This window comes from Rhinoderma darwinii, chromosome 3, assembly GCF_050947455.1.
Source record: "Rhinoderma darwinii isolate aRhiDar2 chromosome 3, aRhiDar2.hap1, whole genome shotgun sequence".
NCBI classification, from domain to species: domain Eukaryota; kingdom Metazoa; phylum Chordata; class Amphibia; order Anura; family Rhinodermatidae; genus Rhinoderma; species Rhinoderma darwinii.
Genome location: NC_134689.1, coordinates 198,834,614 through 198,855,926, shown reverse-complemented (window position 1 = coordinate 198,855,926; position 21,313 = coordinate 198,834,614). Strand labels below are relative to the sequence as shown.

Below are 21,313 nucleotides of genomic sequence, written 5' to 3'. Positions count from 1 at the left end.
TTATAATCTCGTAAATTATAATAAATTTGTTGGGCCACAGTGACCACGCCCTTTTGCCTAATGTCACACCCCCTTTCTACAAAAGTGGCGAGGGTCGTGCAAAAAGGCCAAAAGCCGCAATTTGCACCGCAAATTTAGACTTTTAAGCACTTTTGTGACTTTTCTAAGCCAGAAACCTGGCATAGGAAGGTTAATAAATTACATTTTTTCTGCAGCCAACTTTACACTGAAAGTCAAATTGGCCCTTGATCACTGACACTTCAATATGTACAGTAAAAGTTTCCTCTTAAAACCTAAAAATCTTAGCTTTTAAATAGTTGTCTTAAAGGGGTTGGTGTGGCGCAGTTTTTGGTTTATTTCTGTTGTAAAATATTGTAAACAATAATTTAAATCGTACCATAATTTTCAGGTGACTTTTCAGAATTAAGCTGTCATGTGTGTGCGTGAGGAATAACACTATTTCTTGCCATTGTATGATTTGTGTCCTGAATTTTTCTTCAGTTTTCCCCTCTGCAGTCTCTTGCTCTAATTCTCAGTTTTTCTCTGAGCTAATGGGTGGAGTCTAACTCCTATCATGTATCCTATATATGTGTATATGTGTATATATATATATATATATATATATATATATATGAGATGCAGCAACATTGAGGAGATTATACAGCAGTAATGAGCAGTGTAGCTGAGAATCCAGCACTAGGCTGGTATAAGTCTTACCAGCAGCTGCAGCACGTCTCTGTGTGACTTTTTCACTCTGCCCCTGCTTTCTCTTCCGATCTCCATAGACTTGTAAGGGAAGCGTGTCTGTGTTTATCATTCTGCCCCATCCTCCTGCTGCACCTCCCCTCTTCATAGATTTCTATGAGCAGCGTGTTTGTCTCTATCTTTGCTCTCTCCTCCTGCTCAGCCCGCATCTCCATTGATTTAATTGACAGGCAGTGAAGAGAGACACCCCCACTACCTGCTGTCTTTTTTTATTTACCCCACTAAAAGTTCTTCCCCAAAACTCTTCATAAATTCATTATATGTACCCCAAAACAGTTCCAATAAAAATTACAACTCATCCCACAAAATACAGTGTCTCATACAGCTACATTGAAGAAAAAATTTAAAAGTTATGACCGCTGGTTGAAATATATGTACTAAAATTAGTTATGTCACTAAGGGGTTAAACTGCACCTAAAGAGCCTGAGTTATGAGCCAACTATATTTACTAGAGACATCAATTTAAAATCTACACAAAAAAAGTGACATTTTCAGGAGGGATTTTTTCAATTTTAATGTGATCGGGGTTAAGGCACTTGAAAAATCTCTTAAAAATCAGTTGTCTAAGAAAATCTGAATGCTGTTACCTTACTTACTACTGTTAACCTGATATATATTATAGTGACTTGCAAAATCCCCCCCCCCCCTCTACTTCCTTCTTTGGTGTTCCTGTTTTGTTGCATTACAACCTTGAAATAAAATTGATTGTTGGGAGCCAATACTGAATGACAATCCTTTGTGGAGCCACCTTTTGCTGCAATTACAGATGCAAGTCTCTTGGGGTACTTGTCTTTTGGCTTAGCACACCTAGACACTGGGATTTTTGCCCATTCTTCAGGTAAAGCTGCTCCAACTCCCTCAAGTTAGATGGGCTGCCTCGGTGTACATCAGTCTTCAAGTCATGTCGCAGATTCTCTATTGTATTGAGGTCTGGGCTCTGACTGACTAGGTTTCTCTTAAATCACTCCAATGTAGCTTTAGCAGTATGTTTAGGGTCATTGTCCTGCTGGAAGATGAATCTCCGTCCCAGTCTCCAATCCGTGGCAGACTGAAACCTGGATTTACTGCCATACCTCTTTCCTTCAATGCTGACCAGTTTGTGGTTTAGGTCTCTATAGTTTTAGAAATTAGTGGAGATACAAGCTCAAGGATGTAAAGAGGCTCTGTCACCACATTATAAGTGGCCTATCTTGTACATAATGTGATTGGCGCTGTAATGTAGATTACAAGTGTTTTTTATTTAGAAAACCGATAATTTTTGACGGAGTAATGACCTATATTAGCTTTATGCTAATGAGTTTCTTAATGGACAACTGGGCGTGTTTTACTTTTTGACCAAGTGGGCCTTGTGGAGAGAAGTGTATGACGCTGACCAATCGGCGTCATAGCTATATCGTTATGTGCAGCCACATACACAAACACTAACATTACTGCAGTGTCGTGACAATGAATAGACATTACCTCCAGCCAGGACGTGATGTGTATTCAGAATCCTGACCACTTCTCTGCACGTCTCTGTGATTTACAGCATAGCAAGCGTAGTCTCGCGAGATTACGCTGTAAACTGTCATTTGCAGCGAGATCTCGCTGTGCTGTGCTGTAAATCACAGAGACGTGCAGAGAAGAAACTCCATTAAGAAATGCATTAGCATAAAGCTAAAATAGGTCATAACTCCGTCAAAATTGATCGTTTTTCTAAATAAAAAACACTGCTATTATCTACATTGCAGGGCCAATCAGATTATGTAGGAGACAGGGTACTTATAATCTAGTGAAAGAGCCTCTTTAAGGTCAATATACACGATTCCACAATAAGAAAGACACTGGGCAAAAATGTTATCCATGGGAGAGTTGTAAGGTGCAAACTACTGCTGACCAAAAAAAAATAAAGACCCCCCAAGTCTTTTAGGATATTCTGTGGACTGATGTGTCAAGTGTGGAACGTTTGGAAGACATGGGTCTTGTTACATCTGACGTAAAGTTAACGTTGCATTCCACCATAAGTACATCAAACCAGAAGTCAAACATAGTGATGGTCTGGGGCTGCTTTGCTACTGCAGGACCTGGGCGACTTGTTATAACTGATAGAACCATGAATTCTGCCTTCTATAAGATGAAATAAAAAATCCTGCAGAAAAATGTCCGCCCGTCAGTTTGTGACCTAAGTCTCAAATGCAGTTGGGTTATGCAGCAGAACAATGATCCGAAGCACACAAGCAAGTCCACCTCTAACTGGCTCAAAAGAAACACAATTAAGGATTTGAAGTTGCCGAAGTCCTGACTTAAATCCCATTGTCATTCTGTGACAAGTCCTTAAACTGGCAGTTCATCCCCGAAAACCATCCGATATAGTCGAATTAAAGCAATTTTGCAAAGAAGAGTGGGCCAAAACTTCTCCACAGTAATGTTTGATTGCAGGTGTTACTGCCAAGGGTGGCACTACCCGTTATTAAGGTTAGGGGGTAATTACTTTTTTACATAGGTGATATAGGTTTTGAATAAGTCATTATCCTTGATAAATGGAATAATAATTTCAAAGTAGCATTTTGTGTTTGTTCGTATAGCCTTTATCTTACATTAGTATTAGTTGTAGGATCTAAACCGTTTAAATGTGACAAATTAGAAAAAATAGAAGAAATCGGGTGAAGGACAAATATTTTTTCACAGCAATGTATATGGTATGACATGGATTGTCATTTCCTGTTTCTTGCTGTATAGCATGTTGACCCCAAATTTCTGGGTTGACTTCTAACTTCTGGAATGCTTCCTTCCTGAGGAATTTAAACGTTCTATTCATTCCTGTTCTTCTTTTTTCTGGTTGTATGAGTGTTTATATGTAGGTGTGGTTTGCTTTTATTTGTTCTTTTTTTTTTTTATATATAGTATTTTCCTGTCTTGAATTAAGTCTTGTCCTCTTCACCTTTCTTATCATTTGTATGTCTTATTTCCCTATCCTATACATATGTTCTTTGAGTATCCATCCCATTAGGCATCATATGATGTATTTATTTTACTTTATACTTCTGCAAGGATAAGGGATTTAGAATTCTCTCCCTGACGTTTGCCTGACTGGTGTGCCAGAGAGTGTGTCCTTTTATTTGCTCCCTTTTTTTATTTCCTTAAGTCTTAAATAGGTGGGAAAAAAGCATCTTCTGATAAAATTCTGAGAGAATTCCCTGGAATTTCAGATGGAAATATTAAGGCTATTTTTTTTATTTTGTAAGGGCAAGCAGTTGACAAATCGGTCTTCAGTATAATCAGATGCACCATCACTGTTTCTGTAGTTTAATTTCCTGTAAAGATAAAAAGGTAAAATACAATTCTATTCCATCTCACTAGTATGTCTTTTTCATCTGGAAGTCATCTTATTGCATTGTCTGTCTTTTACAGCATGTTGTTTTTTACAATTAAACGCTCTTCAGTTTTAATAGGTCTTTTAATATTGGACACATCTCAGAATATATATATTTTTACTAAAGTTATGGATTTCTTTTGTGAATATCAAACCTTGGGTACTCTTTATTACTGAAAATATCTCTGAACACACATTCATATTTCTAACGTATTAACCCCTTAATGACCAGCCTATTTTAGACCTTAATGACCAGGCTATTTTTTACGTTTTTCCATCGTCTCATTCCAAGAGCTATAACTCTTTTATTTTTGCGTCGACATAGCTGTATAAGGTCTTGTTTTTTGCGGGACAAGTTGTATTTTTTAATAGCACCATTTTGAGGTACATATTATTTATTGATTAACTTTTATTAACTTTTTTTGGGGGGGGATAGAAAAAAATCAGACATTTTGCCACACTTTTTTGCGTCCTAAATCTACGCCGTTTACCGTGTGGTATAAATAACACAATAAGTTTATTCAGCGGGTTGTTACGATTGCAACGATACCAAATTTGTATGGTTTTTGTATGTTTTACTACTTTTACACAGTAAAAACGCTTTTTTTTCAAAATTATTTGTTTTTGTGTCTCCATATTTGAAGAGCCGTAAAGTTTTTAGTTTTTTCGCCGATGCAGTTGTATGAGGGCTTTTTTTTTGCGGGAAGACTTGTAGTTTTTATTGGTACCATTTTGGAGTAGATGCGACTTTTTCATCACTTTTTAATCACATTTTTTTAAAGTCAGTATTCACAGAAAAGAGCAATTTTTCCATCGTTTTTTATTTAATTTTTTACGGCGTTCACCATGCGGGTTAAGTAATGTAATAGATTTATAGTCGGGGTCGTTACGGACGCGGCAATACCAAATATGTGTAACTTTTTAACTTTATTTTGGTTTTTTAATAGTAAAGCAATTTGTAAGGGGAAAAAGTGGGTTTTTCATTTTTTTTTCACATTTTTTTTTTAATTAACTTTATTAAACTTTTTTTTTAAACTTTTTTACTAGTCCCACTAGGGTACTTTAATATGCGATCATGCGATCGCTATTATAATACACTGCAATACTTTTGTATTGCAGTGTATTATGCCTGTCCGTTTAAAACGGACAGGCATCTGCTAGGTCATGCCTCCGCCATGATCTAGCAGGCAGTCGCTCCAGGCAGACCTGGGGGCCTTTATTAGGCCCCCGGCTGCCGTTGGAGACACAGACACTCGGCGATCGTATCGCCGGGTGTCGGTGGGATGAGAGGGAGCTCCCTCCCTCTCTCCAAAACCACTCAGATGTGGTGCTCGCTATTGAGCACCGCATCTGAGGGGTTAAACGGGTGAGATCGATACTAATATCGATCTCACCCGGCAGAGCAGGGACACCCTCAGCTGCCTCTGGCAGCTGAGAGCAGGGAGATCTGACAGCTCCCTGCTCTGTTTGCTTATTCCGATGCCGCGACATAAAAAGTCTATGCATCGGAATAAGGCTCGTTAGTGACCGACGTAAAAAGACTATGGGCCGGTCACTAACGGGTTAAAGGGCAGTTACCAAAAATAAACTCTGTTCTAGGAATTATTGACCACATTCTAGGTATAAATTTATGACAAATTCCAATCAGATAATCTCTAAGGCCCCATGCACACGAACGTAAAAACGCCCGTAATTACGGGCCGTAATTATGGCCTGTAATTACGCGCCCATAGACTTCTATTGGCCACGGGTACCTCCCCGTATGCTTACGGGAAGGTGCCCGTGCCATTAAACAATATAGAACATGTCCTATTTCAGGCCGTAATAACGGCACGGGCAGGCCCATAGAAGGCTCTATGGGGCTCCCGTAATTACAGGTGACTACGTGTGTGCACCCGTAATTACGGGAGTGTTGCTAGGCGACGTCAGTGGATAGTCACTGTCCAGGGTGCTGAAAGAGTTAAACGATCGGCAGTAATTCTTTCAGCACCCTGAACAGTGACTACCGATCACAATATAGATCAACCTGTAAAAAAAGTAGAAGTTCATACTTACCCAGAACTCCCTGCTTCTTCCTCCAGGCCGGCCTCCCGGGATGATATTTCAGCCCATGTGACCGCTGCAGCCAATCACAGGCTGCAGTGGTCACATGGACTGCCGCGTCATCCAGGGAGTTCGGACTGGATGTCAAGAGAGGGATGCGTCACCAAGACAACGGCCGGATAAGTGTGAATTTCTTTTACTGCGGAAAAGGGCTGTCACTTCTCTCTATCCTGCATGGATAGAGAGAAGGGCTGCCGATTAGTGCAGTGCAATTTTGCAGCGAAAACGTGCCCGTAAATATGGGTGGAATACGGGTGACACCGGACCCGTATTTACGGGCACGGGTCCGTAAATATTGGTGCAATATGGGTCGAATACGTGTGACGAAGGACCCGTATTTACGGGAGGACAAAAATACGTTCGTGTGCATGAGGCCTAAGATAGTAAGAGCTAGTCATACAGATCTCGAAAGGCAACAAATACAGTTAAAGAAATGCTTCTATTAGTTTCGCTGGGTTAGTGCTCAGGCATCTATTACCATTGACTAATTTTAGAGAAATTCTAATAGTTCCAGTAGTTGTCCAGTATATTAAGATCAACAGTTAAACATTTTTTTTATATATATATATATATATATATATATATATATATATATGTGTGTCCAAAAAAGAGAACGTGAATCAGCACTCAAAGTGAATTTATTCATCCAACATATATATATATATGTGTGTGTATAATATAAGTTACTTTTTCTTGCAAATTGTAGCTTGGCATATTAACTGCCTTTTGGATTGCTCTCTGACATAATTTTTTTTAATAATTTTGAAAGTCATGGTTACAAGCAGATATGCACATAGCTTTTATTTATGTGAGAAATTCTGACCAATCAGGGTATACATAGAATGACTAAGGGGCAGATTTACAAAGACTAGTGTTTCATACCCCAGCCATAGCTTTCTGCTCCACTGGACTAAGATGCAATTGATTTATTAAGAGGCGCACAACCCTTAATTTTTTATTTTTCTTGCATCATCCGGTTGGCTGTTTGCCACAATTATGGCGTAACAGTTGTGGCATCGTGCCATCCATTCTGCCCCCCCCCCCAACGGAAATGAAAAAAAAAAGATGCTCACCTATCTGCTCCTCTTCGCTTCTCCCCACCACGTCCCTTTATGCTCCCTCAGCATGCTATGGCTCATACAAGGTCAGCAGCTCAGGGCCTTCTATGTGATGCAACACTTAACATCCTGAGCACTGCATCATCATCATGGTCCCGAGTGCTGCGTCACCTACGTGGTCCCGAGTGCTGCGTCACCTGCGTGGTCCCAAGTGCTGCGTCACCCGCGTGGTCCCGAGTGCTGCGTCACCCACGTGGTCCCGAGTGCTGCGTTGCTGTAAATTATAATAAATTTGTTAGGCTTTGGGTAAGTCACACTCCTTCTTTCCAAAATAGGGCAAGGGCTGCGTAAAATGCCCAAAATCACAATTTTCAATGCAAATTGCTACTTTTGTGCGTGCCTTTTCTGCCTTTGCTATGTTAGAAATTTGGCGTAGAAAGGTTGATAAATCCCCCCCCATACTGTATATTTAAGTTTTTTTTTATTTTTTTATTATAGTTTTCATATAAACAACAAGAACAAATAAAAGAAAAGCAGAACTGCTTCATGTACAGTACTGTATCATAATATGAAACTTTATCAGAGTATACAGGTGACAATGCTACAGATCATAAACAAATATACAGTAAGAAATAAATGAGGTGTGGAGAAGGGATTACAAAAAAACATAACCACCTCAGGGGTCCAGATATATTATGGAAAATCTCTAAACATTTTCTAAGGAAGCCAAGTCTTCCATGAACGTATTTCTAGTGTGTTTCTCCCAATGGGATATTTCTTTGAAGCGATAAATTTGATCGACTTTGGCTTTCCAATGGTTTAATAAAGGAACCTAAAATGATAGCCAATAGGTCGGGACCAGTAATCTGGCAGCTACTAATAAGGATTTGAACAATCTGGTGGATGGGGAGGAAGCAAGCTTTGGTTATGGCGGAATATCTGCATGCAAATGGTGTTACATTGAGTAAAAATGTCATTCCGCCATTGTGATATTTTACTGGAGGACCACCAGGTGTGGTAATAAGTACCTTTTGTCTGTAAGGCAACGCCAACAAATGTCGGAATGGAAATGCAAATAAATAGAAGTAATGTCTGAAGTTTTATACCAGTGAGATAAAATTATATAGCTATTTTCCTGGATCTGATCACATCTAGAAATCTTTTGGAGGCTATGGGGATCTGTGAGTTCAGTTGAGGTGAAGGATCTCCCCAAATCTTTTTCCCAGAGGCATATAAAATAGGCTGCCTTGGAGAGATTATGGAACATTAATTTTTTGTATATCATAGATATGGTCTTCGGGACATTGACTGATAGTGATAGCAGACTTTCAAACCAGGTAAGAGATCTATAACAAGCGGGGGTCCTACAGAAACTCATCACAGAATTTTTAATGAGGGAGATCAGGGGAATGTGGGTGAGGGGGAAATTCAGTTGGGAGGCAATAGAAGCATCATCAAATATACAGCCAGAGTCATCTAAAAGTTGAAGCAAAGGGCAGCATGACAAGCTAACATTCCTAGGAATACTGTCTCATAGGACCAATGGAGCAAGACCTACCATATCTGAAGCAGAAGAGATGGTGAGAGTTTTACATCTAAAGTAGAGAAAAATGTATTCCAAACTGCAAGTGTCGCTTTAGTGAGGGGGTTAAGAAAACCTTTGATAGTTAAATAACACCAGTGTTCGAGGGGGACCGAAGATAAAACATTTTCTATATCGATCCACAGTTTGAGGGGGGGGGGGGCGTGTTTATGAATCCAGGCTATAAGTCTCACCAGGTGTATCACATGATAATACAGTTCAGGATCGGGCAGACCTATACCCCCTGTTTCTGTTTCTAACGAGATCAGATATCTCTGGAAATACAGCTTTTTTTACCTTTCCAAATAAACTTGGAATCATTTATTAGTCTTCACTATTAGACAATGTTAACAAGTTCAGGATCCTACCAGAATTCGCTAACAATAATCATGTTAACCCCTTAATACCGAAGGTATTTTAAACCTTAATGACCGAGCAATTTTGTACGTTTTTCCATCGTCGCATTCAAAGATCTATAACTTTTTTTTATTTTTGTGTCGACATAGCTGTATAAGGACTTTTTTTTGCGGGACAAGTTGTATTTTATAATAGCACCATTTTGAGGTACATATAATGTATTGATTAACTTTTTTAGTGGGGTACTGGAAAAAAAACAGAAATGTCGCCATTTTTTTTTGCTTCTTAATTTTACGTAGTTTACCCTGTGGTATAAATAACATAATAACTTTATTCAGCGGGTCGTTACGATTGCAACGATACCAAATTTATATGTATTTGTTTGTTTTCCTACTTTTACACAGTAAATTTTCTAAATTATTTGCTTTTGTGTCGCCATATTTTAAGAGCCATAACTTTTTTATTTTTTGACCGATGCAGCTGCATGAGGGCATTTTTTTTTCGGGACGACTTGTAGTTTTTATTGGTACCATTTTGGAGTAGATGCAACGGTTTGATCACCTTTTTATCAAATTCTTTTGAAGGCATGATAACCAGAAAACAGCAATTCTGGCGTTGTTTTTTTATTATATTTTTTACGACGTTCCAACGTGCGGGTTAAATAATGTAATAGTTTTATAGTTGGGTTAGTTACGGACGCGGCGAGTTTTAAATTTTTTTAATAAAGTATTTTATAAGGGGAAAAAGTGGGGGGGTTTTATTTTTTTACTTGGGACATTTATTTATGTATTTAAAACTTTATTTAACTTTTTTTTAACTTTATTTTCAGTCCCACTAGGGGACTTTACTGTGCAAACTTTTGGTCGCTATTATAATACGCTGCAATACTTCGGTATTGCAGTGTATTATTGCCGGTCAGTGTAAAACTGACAGGCACCTGTTAGGTCATGCCTCTGGCATGGCCTAACAGGCAATCACTAAAGGCAGACCTGGGGGACTTTGTTAGGCCCCCAGGCTGCCATAGAACCCGTTGGAACCCCACGATGCACGCGGGGATGCCAGTGGGATGAGAGAGGGAGCCCCCGTCCCTCTAAAATCACTCAGATGCGACGTTCGCTATTGAGCGCCGCATCTGAGGGGTTTAATATGATCGGAGAACACTGCTGGTGGTCTCCAATCGTTGCCCTGAAGCCCGAGGCTATTAGCAACAGCACGGGCTTCAGGAGATCCCCGCATAATGCAGAGAAAGTTCTTCTGAAGTGCCGACGTGAAAAGGCAGCGCTTCAGAAGAACTACCCTGAACGGCCGACGTAAAAACACTATACGCCGGTTGTTAAGGGGTTAAAATACACAGCATGTTTATTAATGCTGCGAATTAAAATCTGAAAGCCACAGATTAGCTCCATTGAATTACAGTGGGGATAATCCGCATGCGTATCTGTTTACCAATCCATGGCAGAAATCAGAGCACCAGTCTCAGATTTAGAAAAAAATCCACGGCAGATTTATCTGGCAAATCCGTGCCATGTGAACATACTCTTAAAGGGTTTAGTCCACCTTCTGACAACTGATGACCTATCCACCGGATAGGTCATCAGTATGTCTTCAGTGCGGGTCCAACACCCGGACCCAGCACCGTTAAGACGCACCGCTGGCTTTTGGGCACCGAATGTTGTGGCACATAATGCTATGTACGGAGCCTGGAAGCAGTTGGCTACGTACATAGCATAGCGGCCGTGCTGCAGAACTGCAGGTCCGGTACTATGCATTTGAATAGGAGCAGAGCTGCAGTGCTGCAGCTCGGACGCTATTTCGTGGCCGTGGCCAACTGCTTCCGGCTTGTACGTCCAGTTCACGGAGGCACCGGACCAGCTGATCTGTGTGGGGCCCAGGTGACGGACCCCCACAGATCATGTACTGATGACCTATCCGGTGGATAGGTCATCAGTTGTCAAAAACTGGAAACCCCCTTTAATAGTTCTATATTGCAACCACTTAGAAAAGAGAGAAGCTAGCCAGAGTTTTTTTCCTTGTTTCTCTAAACCTTACCACTCCGTTATATGCACTATTCAATGCTGGCAATTCTTTAAATACATCCAAACAGAGGCATGTATGAAATTTCAGTATCGAAGAATTAAATGCAGGTTTAGTAGCCAAGATGTAATGTAATTATCTATGAGGGAACCATTTACACGTGTTCCAAATAATTTGAACTTAAGCTTTTTCTGCAATGTTATCCAAGATATTGTACTCATCTGGTTTCAGTGTTTGCTTACCAGTAACTATTATAATTTTTAAAATCTAATTTTGTGACAGTATTATTTAGCTTACATATTTTTTCATATAATAACTATATTTATTTTGTTTATACCTGGTCTAAAATGAACATATTAAACTTGTGTTTATATGACCTAAAAAGTAATTTACCTTTGTTAATGGGCTATTTTTGGGCCACTCTGCCTGTTCACAAAGTGTACTACTTGCAGGGAGGACCGCAGCGGCCGGACACGGAAATGACAGGCTGTACTGTAATTAACTGGGCAACTGACTGAGGTGCCGCACTAATAGGCAGTGGCCGGGGTGCACATAGCAGTGATAGACTATACTGCATTCCGCCGGAGAACTGACTAAGCCGCTGCACTGATCGGTACAGGAGCGACTAAAGGGACAACGTTAGTAGTTTATTGCATCATTAGATATCTATCCGTGAATTGTTGCCACTATATATATTTTTTCAATAAATCCATCACCTAGGGACAATACTGTACTTGTGCGATACTGTTTGCATTTCCCCCGGCTCTCCTGTGCATTCTCTGATTTCTTGGAAGTGGAATAGTCAAGTACAAGAGAGAACCTTATAACAGGAGTGGAATCAGTCCACTAATAGTTCAAAGACCGATTCGGTGACCCAGTGTGTTTTATTGCACATGCGTGTCCTCTTGAAAACTTCACTAGAAGACGTGCATGGACCCACATGAAGAAACAGCAAGGGGCGCCATTCAGTGCTTGTAAGTTAAATAACTCAGGATGCGTACATATTTTTTAACTGCATCCATTGGGGAAAAGTATTAGCTTCAAATAAGGAGAACTTTTTGGTGCACTTTCATTCAAGATTCTGGCACAGAATTTAGTCATGTCAGGCCTGGGGGCTTTGTTAGGCCCCCGGCCACCGTGACAACCCATCGGTGATTGGTGACCATGTTCGCGGGCCACCAACGGATGACCGAGTAAACTCCTCCTTCTGTCAGACGACTTGAATGTCGTGATTGCCATTCACCGCAACACTTTCTCCAATTCCTACAGTTGCAACTAGAACCCAGCTGTCAGTTACAGGCTCCTGTAGTGATTGCAGAGGTTCAGCTTCTGTGCCTATGCGATCACAATCACGTACATGTGCGTCAAAAAATGCGGAAAAAGGACCTTTCTGTGACATGCATGTACGTGATAATAGGTCAATGGGTTAAAAACACAGGCGCTTTAGGTTAAGACTACAATTTCCGTCACTGACAAAATTTCTCTTTTTTTTTGTGTGTTTTTTCTTTTTACCATTTTTTTGTTGTTGGAGTTTTGTATTCACTCCGTTACTACAGTGATGGAGCAAATGTTTTATTTGCCATGCAGTTCAACAATGAATCCTCATGCACAGGGCCATATTAGAAATCTATCAGTGCATACTGTTCCTACGTATACCTCCAAAATAATACAGACGTATGAGGCGTTTTTTATTCTTCTCACGCAATTTTGCAGAATCTGTAAAAATTAAATTGTGGAATTTTGCATAAGAAGTATTAGGGACGTATTCAGCTCTAGAAGATTTGCTGCTAAGGGAGAATATCGCCATAATACGGTGCCGTACGGGCACTACACTGCAGCACATAGTGTTGACAGCTACGTAATATGGAGGTCTAAGGGGGAGTAACTTTCTGATTTACTGAAATATAGTTGAGATTGTTAAGATATCTGCCAAATGTTTGTGAAAATGTTCTAAAATGTCAATAGTTAAAAGTTTCACATCTGTCACTTTAGTTTTTTAGATGAAGTGTTCCAGTCAATATTTACTACTCCATTTCATTCTCGGCCATATAATACACCAGTCCCCTTTGTAATAGTGTAATAAATGGAGCCCGTTTCATGTGTTCTTTTGTGGTTTCACAGCCTTTATAATTATTAGAGCTTAACATTGATCTGTTTCCTAGTTCCCTGCCTAAGGCATCCAAAGCACCTGTAAAAGGCTTGTAAAGTTCGATACTATTTGTTCATTTGTGTGATTGCTTTCATTTGCAGCAAAAAGCTAAATTATTAAATGTACCTCAGCAGAGACAGACACTGGTTTAGTGTACCATTAAGCCTATTATAAATGTACAGAATACTTTAGAATTTTACAACATTCACACACTTAATTTTAATATGTTAATCTTTACATTTTTGGTAGTAGGGATGAAAGCTACAGTGCTTTTATTGCATTTCAAGAAGACCTAGAAGGGGAAGCAAAGGGTCAACACAATATATTTAGATTTTGCTGCAATCCACCTTAGCTAGAGGTGTTTGTTTTTTTAGCCACACTGTTTGCTAAGCATTGGCCTAAATAGTTTCAGGTTGCTGCTTAGATGCCCAATATAATAACCTATATATATTCTCTCAACAATTTAATTACTCTCAAGATATCACAATATCCATATATATTTAACCAAAATGAAACATCTTGATATTACACAAATTTGATTTCTCAAATAGAATTTATTATATTTTATTTATTACACCTGGAAACCTGACGAAGGTTGCGAAACGCGTGTCGAGGTGCTCTGTTTCCAGGTGTCCATAACAACAACCATCATGTCCTCTACAAGTATGTTTAAATACATATGCATGTACCTTTGGGACCCTTTGAGACCTTTTACTCTGTATTATGTAAATGTAGCAACATTAACACATACATGTAATTATAGGGATTTCTCTATACTATTTAAGTGCTTTACATGCTTGTATACTATGAGTAAAATTGACATCCAGTTGCACTGTGAACAATGTCTATGGTGCTATCTGTGAGGAAATGTTACCAATATTTATGGTTTACGATTAATATGGTATGATACCTGGCTGTTTTTATTATTTTAAATGTCTATAGTATATACTTGGAGGGGGGTTATTTTTGTATTTTTTTGTACTTATGTGCAATAAATAAAATATAATAAATTCTATTTGAGAAATCAAATTTGTGTAATATCAAGATGTTTCTTTTTGGTTACATAGATACCCAATATGTGTAAGTTTTGTTTTTATGTAATGTATGGGCAATAAAATGTATTTTATACAAAATAATTTCTTTTTTTGACAGTTTATTTTTTGTTACTTTTGTACTTTTTTTTAATTTCATGAAGGGATAACTTTATTTACAACTTTATTTTATACTTAAAATAATACACTTTCTAGGTCCCCAGGGCTGACTGCACAGGATTCACCCAATCTCCTATCGTGTCAGCGGGTTTCCAGTGACGCGATCGAAGATGGAAGTTCCCTTTAATCATGCCGTGGTCATGGACACTGGCGATCAAAGGGTTTTAACCCATTACAATTTTTTGTGTTTCCCAGCGTTACTCAGAAGGTTTTTGTAAGTACAGGAGCTGTAAGTTACAGCTCCTACTTAGGGAACTCCTAGGAGCGCTCATATGCCTTTTCTACAATGACGCCAAAAGACGTCGCTGCAGACTGAGAACGTGAACCGCCCAGGTTCAAAATACTGTCATTAAGGGGTTAATAAACAATAAGATGGACGGAAAGGGGACCTTGCCTGTAAGAGTTTACAATCTATATATGTAGCACCCAATCAGTTTCCAGCTTTCATTTAATCTGGTTTAGCAGTGGTTTATACTTTGCCATTTTCTTTTTTGCTTCTCTAGGATAACTACACTTTTGCACAACCGGGAATTCAGAAGAAAGTGAAAATGTTGGAGGAGCTGGTTAGCCGCATCGATGGTGAGTTGCTTAAAACTGCTCTGGCAAGGTATAGTTGCAGTACGAAGTGATCTCACTACTCCTATCAGTGCAATTATATGCTGTGCCAGTCTTCCTCAACTTCTCATGTGGAATGTCATCCACAATCAGCTAGGTGCACTGTGTTGCTAGAAAGATTTCTTCTGTTCAGCATTTCAAGGGAAGCTAGTAGACCATGAGCATCTTCCATCATTTGTATTAAGCCTCCATAATAAAAATTCAATGGCAATCTCCTTGCAGCAATGGAAAGGCCAGATACAACAGAACATCAACCAAGTTCAGTGATTTCAATCATTTGAGAGAGTCTCCGTTTCCTAATGGTGCCTGGTTATAAGGCTGCTTGTTTATTCTTACACCTACTTCTGAGTTTATACATTTTGTATTTCTGTTCTAATACTCAAAATGGCAATAACATTGAGATAAATGTGTGTGTGCAAACATGGTTTGTAGTTGGACCTCCCTGTTCTCTAAAGAATTCCCTTTGTGAAATGCTGACTGCCATCATGCCATTGCAAAATTTAATTAAAATAAATTCTACAGATAATCTTGGCCATTCTTCACATATTCTCTTGATAGTTTGTTAAATTAATGAACAAAGTATTAACAAAGTGATTCCAAGCAGAACTAAGCTTTTTGTGACACTTACTTGTCAATGATGGAAGTTAAAAAAAAAAAAAATGCAGGTTTCCAGAAATAGCTTAAAAAAATTAATTCCTTCTGTTTGTTTTTGTTTTTTTATTTCGTCTAAAATGTCAGATCCCACACTAAAGCACTTGCATATTTTAAAGCTCACATAAATACAAAGGAATTTACAGTATGTGCTGAAAATAAGCAAAGGTAATAACATCACAAAGTTTTCACACGTCACGTAGGAATGTCTGTCCTCTCACCTCTTCCGTTGGAGAATAATGGTGATTAATAATAAAGTAACACAAGGCAATAGCAACTTCTTGACAAATAAGCTGAAAACATAATTGTTTTATTCTTTGTATGTTTAATGATGTTGAAGAAACACTAACACATCTTCATCTTTTCCCACAATTCATCATTTTATCTAATGTTATGACAACGGATAGTGGTATAGTGTGAATGCTGTAGAAAAATAGTTGAAGAGGTTATCGAGGTTTTTAACATTTTCTACTGATGACTGCAAATGTCCCAAAATAACAGAAAAAACAGTACTCGCCTATCTTCTCTCCTGGTGATACAGCACTGGTGGCAATCCTGGTGAATGTTTACATGCAGGCCGCTGTGGCCGCTGCAACCAATGAGAGGGCTCAGCGGTGACGATTCATATTTATGACATCATACCAGGAATACAACGCATGGCTGGATGTAAACAATCACCAGGAGTGACAAAACAGATAAAAACAAGGACATTTATTCAAAAACACCGAAAAAGGCCATACTTACAAATGGACACAGCCAGGTCTGAAACGCTGATGAAGGCGAGTGAGCAGGTGCTTTAAATAATAATAGCCACTCCCACTAGTCTTGAGGGGAGTGGTATGTGGTGCATGGGATGTGTAGTAAGAAATAATAAATGAATAGTGTATGTGCAAGTGTAATAATGTGAGTGAAATATAGGGGGCAGTAATGAGTGAAGTGCCTAAAAAATAAATGAATAATGGGATGCAAGTGTGTGAAACATGGAGGAATAGTGTGTAAGTCATGAGGCGCAACGTGACTAGCCAGGTAGAAGCCTATTTGTGACGCCTTGATAATTCATAGAGCGGGCTACCCTGCTTGCTAGGCCAAACAACAACACACCATGCTCTCCCAGCATCAAAGACCTGGCTGTGTCCAAAAGAAGCGAATATAAGTAATAATGAAAAATACCTGGGGTATTAGTGATCATTTTGGCCAAAAGGACGCAAGCTCGCAATCCACGACAAGGATCCCCAGACTTGCGAGTCCCTAACTGGAGCGAAAAGCTCACCAGGAGTGCCACCGGAGCATCAGCGCTGGATCGCCGGGGGGAAAAGAATAGAAGAGTATGTTTTTTTTCTTTTCCATCAGGATATTTGCACCAATCAGTAAAAAATTTAAACTCTTATATCTAAAGATAAACTCTTGCATCTAAAAAGCAATTAATCATTGTAATATCTGTCTAAAGTGAAATGGATGAACTCGGTGTATACTCTATTGCAGTTATTATATGCGTGTAGCAAACTTTGAAATGAGTTCTGTAATTCAATAAAGCTAGGTTACAAAGTCAGTCGTACCCCCTTAAACTTTAAAATGTTGATAGCAGAAGTGTTCACCATGACACTTACCACTATAATGAAAAGATTGTCTTCATTTAATACGTCATTTGACTAAAATCCAGGCAGGAAAAGCACAGATATGTGAGCTACTCTGGCGACTTATAGTGTCTGACTGATGCTTTGTCCAGTGCATTTAATATGTATTTAGCCATTATAAAATGATAAAGCATAGATTATAGATTGTTTATGTTTTTATATATATATATATATATATATATATATATATATATATACAGTGAAGGAAATAAGTATTTGATCCCTTGCTGATTTTGTAAGTTCACATTGTAATCACATTGTCAAAATTATATATATATTTATTTGCATTGTGCACAGAGAAATAAGTATTTGATCCCTTTGGCAAACAAGACTTAATACTTGGTGGCAAAACCCTTGTTGGCAAGCACAACAGTTTAGACGTTTTTTGTAGTTGATGATGAGGTTTGCACACATGTTAGATGGAATTTTGGCCCACTCCTCTTTGCAGATCATCTGTAAATCATTAAGATTTCGAGGCTGTCGCTTGGCAACTCGGATCTTCAGCTCCCTCCATAAGTTTTCGAAGGGATTAAGGTCTGGAGACTGGCTAGGCCACTCCATGACCTTAATGTGCTTCTTTTTGAGCCACTCCTTTGTTGCCTTGGCTGTATGTTTCGGGTCATTGTCGTGCTGGAAGACTCAGCCACGAGCCATTTTTAATGTCCTGGTGGAGGGAAGGAGGTTGTCACTCAGGATTTGACGGTACATGGCTCCATCCATTCTCCCATTGATGTGAAGTAGTCCTGTGCCCTTAGCAGAGAAACACCCCCAAAACATAATGTTTCCACCTCCATGCTTGACAGTGGGGACGGTGTTCTTTGGGTCATAGGCAGCATTTCTCTTCCTGCAAACATGGCGAGTTGAGTTAATGCCAAAGAGCTCAATTTTAGTCTCATCTGACCACAGCACCTTCTCCCAATCACTCTCAGAATCATCCAGATGTTCATTTGCAAACTTCAGACGGGCCTGTACATGTGCCTTCTTGAGCAGGGGGACCTTGCGGGTACTGCAGGATTTTAATCCATTACGGCGTAATGTGTTAACAATGGTTTTCTTGGTGACTGTGGTCCAAGCTGCCTTGAGATCATTAACAAGTTCCCCCCGTGTAGTTTTCGGCTGAGCTCTCACCTTCCTCAGGATCAAGGATACCCCACGAGGTGAGATTTTGCATGGAGCCCCAGATTGATGTCGATTGACAGTCATTTTGTATGTCTTCCATTTTCTTACTATTGCACCAACAGTTGTCTCCTTCTCACCCAGCGTCTTACTTATGGTTTTGTAGCCCATTCCAGCCTTGTGCAGGTCTATGATCTTGTCCCTGACATCCTTAGAAAGCTCTTTGGTCTTGCCCATGTTGTAGAGGTTAGAGTCAGACTGATTAATTGAGTCTGTGGACAGGAGTCTTTTATACAGGTGACCATTTAAGACAGCTGTCTTTAATGCAGGCACCAAGTTGATTTGGAGTGTGTAACTGGTCTGGAGGAGGCTGAACTCTTAATGGTTGGTAGGGGATCAAATACTTATTTCTCTGTGCACAATGCAAATAAATATATATAATTTTGACAATGTGATTTTCTGGTCTTTTTTTAAATATAATCTATCTCTCACTGGTAAAATTAACCTAGCCTAAAAATTCTAGACTGTTCATGTCTTTGACAGTGGGCAAACTTACAAAATCAGCAAGGGATCAAATACTTATTTCCTTCACTGTATATATATGTGTGTGTGTGTGTGTGTGTGTGTTAGCTGCAGTTACACCAACAAATTTAAGTAAGACTTTGAGTCACATGGTTTAGTTGGCTGCAGGTAACAGAATTAGGGTATGTTCACACGCTTAGCAAAAAAACGTCTGAAAATACGGAGCTGTTTTCAAGGGAAAACAGCTCCTGATTTTCAGACCTTTTTCAATCAAAGTCGCGTTTTACGCTGTGTTTTTAACAGCCGTTTTTGGAGCTGTTTTTCTATAGAGTCCATGAAGAATGTCTCCAAAAACGGCTGAAGAAGTGACATGCACTTCTTTTTCACGGCCATTTTGAAAACGCAGTTTTTCCCATTTAAATCAATGGGCAGATGTGTGGAGGCGTTCTGCTTCCGATTTTTCAGCCGTTTTTCGGGACTTTTACGGCCCGAAAAACGGCTGAAAACACTACGTGTGCACATACCCTTATGTTGACTCGTAATCTACCTGTGGATAATACGGTGTATCTCGTTTTGAATGATTTACTACTTTGCTTTCCAACAAAACACTGTTTCATCCGCTAAATGCTAAGGATTTGGTTTGGCAACATTGAGTCCAGCTCACTGACTAATTCAGCTTACAGCGGCATTCTGCAACTGCTATGTAAATTGGATACATAGAAGCTGCAGCTACACTATTTTGGAAAAAATGCTTAGAATGCAAAAATGCAGGCAGTAAATTTAAAAAAAAGTTATCAAAGGGTTTTCCTAGTCTTTAATTCAGCCCTCTTAAAAAACAAACAAAAAAAAAACCTGCTTTCTTATCTCTACATAACCCTGCTTTTTTATAAAATGATGATGTTGTAATTGAAAAGTGGGGTTTCCGATATTTAAAATGAGAAATCATTTGATGCTTTTCAATCATTACACCCACCTGATTAGCTGCTGTTTTCATTGCCAACTATTTAATGTTTTGGATATGAACTACTGGACATCTGCTAGCAAAATAATACCATTTATGTTAATTCATACAATAAATAAAGCTCTGTAGCTTTTATAAAGTTATGTTTTATACTCTACTCTTATGTAGAGGCAGAGTTTGATATTTACCGTATAAAGATCTCAAATATTGGAAACCCAATCTAAAAAAAAACATTATTTACTCAGTATTACACAGTATTTTTGTATGAAGTCCACTGAGAGTTTGGCTTCTGTATTTTGGATTCTTATTGTATATTTTTAGTCCTCTGCATTGTGTAGTCCGATTTAGAGCACATAAAGAGCACTAGAGTTGTTAGTACTTAAATGACACCCAGCTGAACCAGTCAAATAAAATGTTGCCAGTCAGATATTCCATTAACTAGCAAACAAGCAATTAAATCAAGTATTTAAAATGCTTGTTAGCAGCGAACAACTGGTTTCAGTCTTGAAATGTGCAGCAGCATCTTTATTTACATTGATAGCTGAATACCTTTTTCTCATTTAGCAATGCATCCCGGTTTTAAATAATTTCTTAAAGTCAGCAGTGGCAATGATGCATCAAGGACAAATGATCTGGTTAGTTTGCATGCGATTATTTCCTTCTGTTGCCGTCCTTTATAACCATTGGCATGCCCGTGGATTTCTTGTGTATCTAGCACAAAAAGGTTAAGTAATGTTTTAACCTTTCTCTCTCCGTCCTTTATTCTTTCAAATATGTTGCACTTTGCACAAGCTCGGTGCAGTAAATTGGCTCTTGTAAAAATTGGAATCCATTGAGGACTCTTGTATCCAAGTTCTGCAGATGTTAGACATTTGGCGATGTTCTTGTTTGGCTCCATCTGTACATTTGTCAGCTGATTGAAGCGTATCTGGTAATTATGTTAGCATTCCAACTCTATGACACAAATGTTTTGGGCATGAGTCTTGTTTTTTAGGTTAACTAAATAAAACGTAAGTCATACCTATAATTTATTGTTCTTATTTCAAATCATTTCTGAAATACATTTTTGAAATAATAATCAATGTACAATATTTCCATAGGGAAGAATAAGATTTGAAGATCCCCTTCAATGAAAATATACTTTGAAATACAAATCTTCAGAGGTTTTCCAGTTTCAGCAAAAAGATTATTAAAAAGTTATAC

The 21,313-nt window shown here is 38.8% G+C and overlaps 1 protein-coding gene across 4 annotated transcripts in view; it reads left to right on the top strand.

The window, feature by feature from the left end:
- Positions 1-21,313, top strand: part of TBC1D22A (TBC1 domain family member 22A) — a 544,224-nt gene that overhangs the window by 299,470 nt on the left and 223,441 nt on the right. For all 4 annotated transcript variants that reach the window (XM_075857221.1, XM_075857220.1, XM_075857223.1 and 1 more), the window contains one exon: positions 15,115-15,190. In XM_075857221.1, the coding sequence (XP_075713336.1) occupies positions 15,115-15,190 (76 nt within the window). The remainder of the gene's footprint in view (positions 1-15,114; positions 15,191-21,313) is intronic.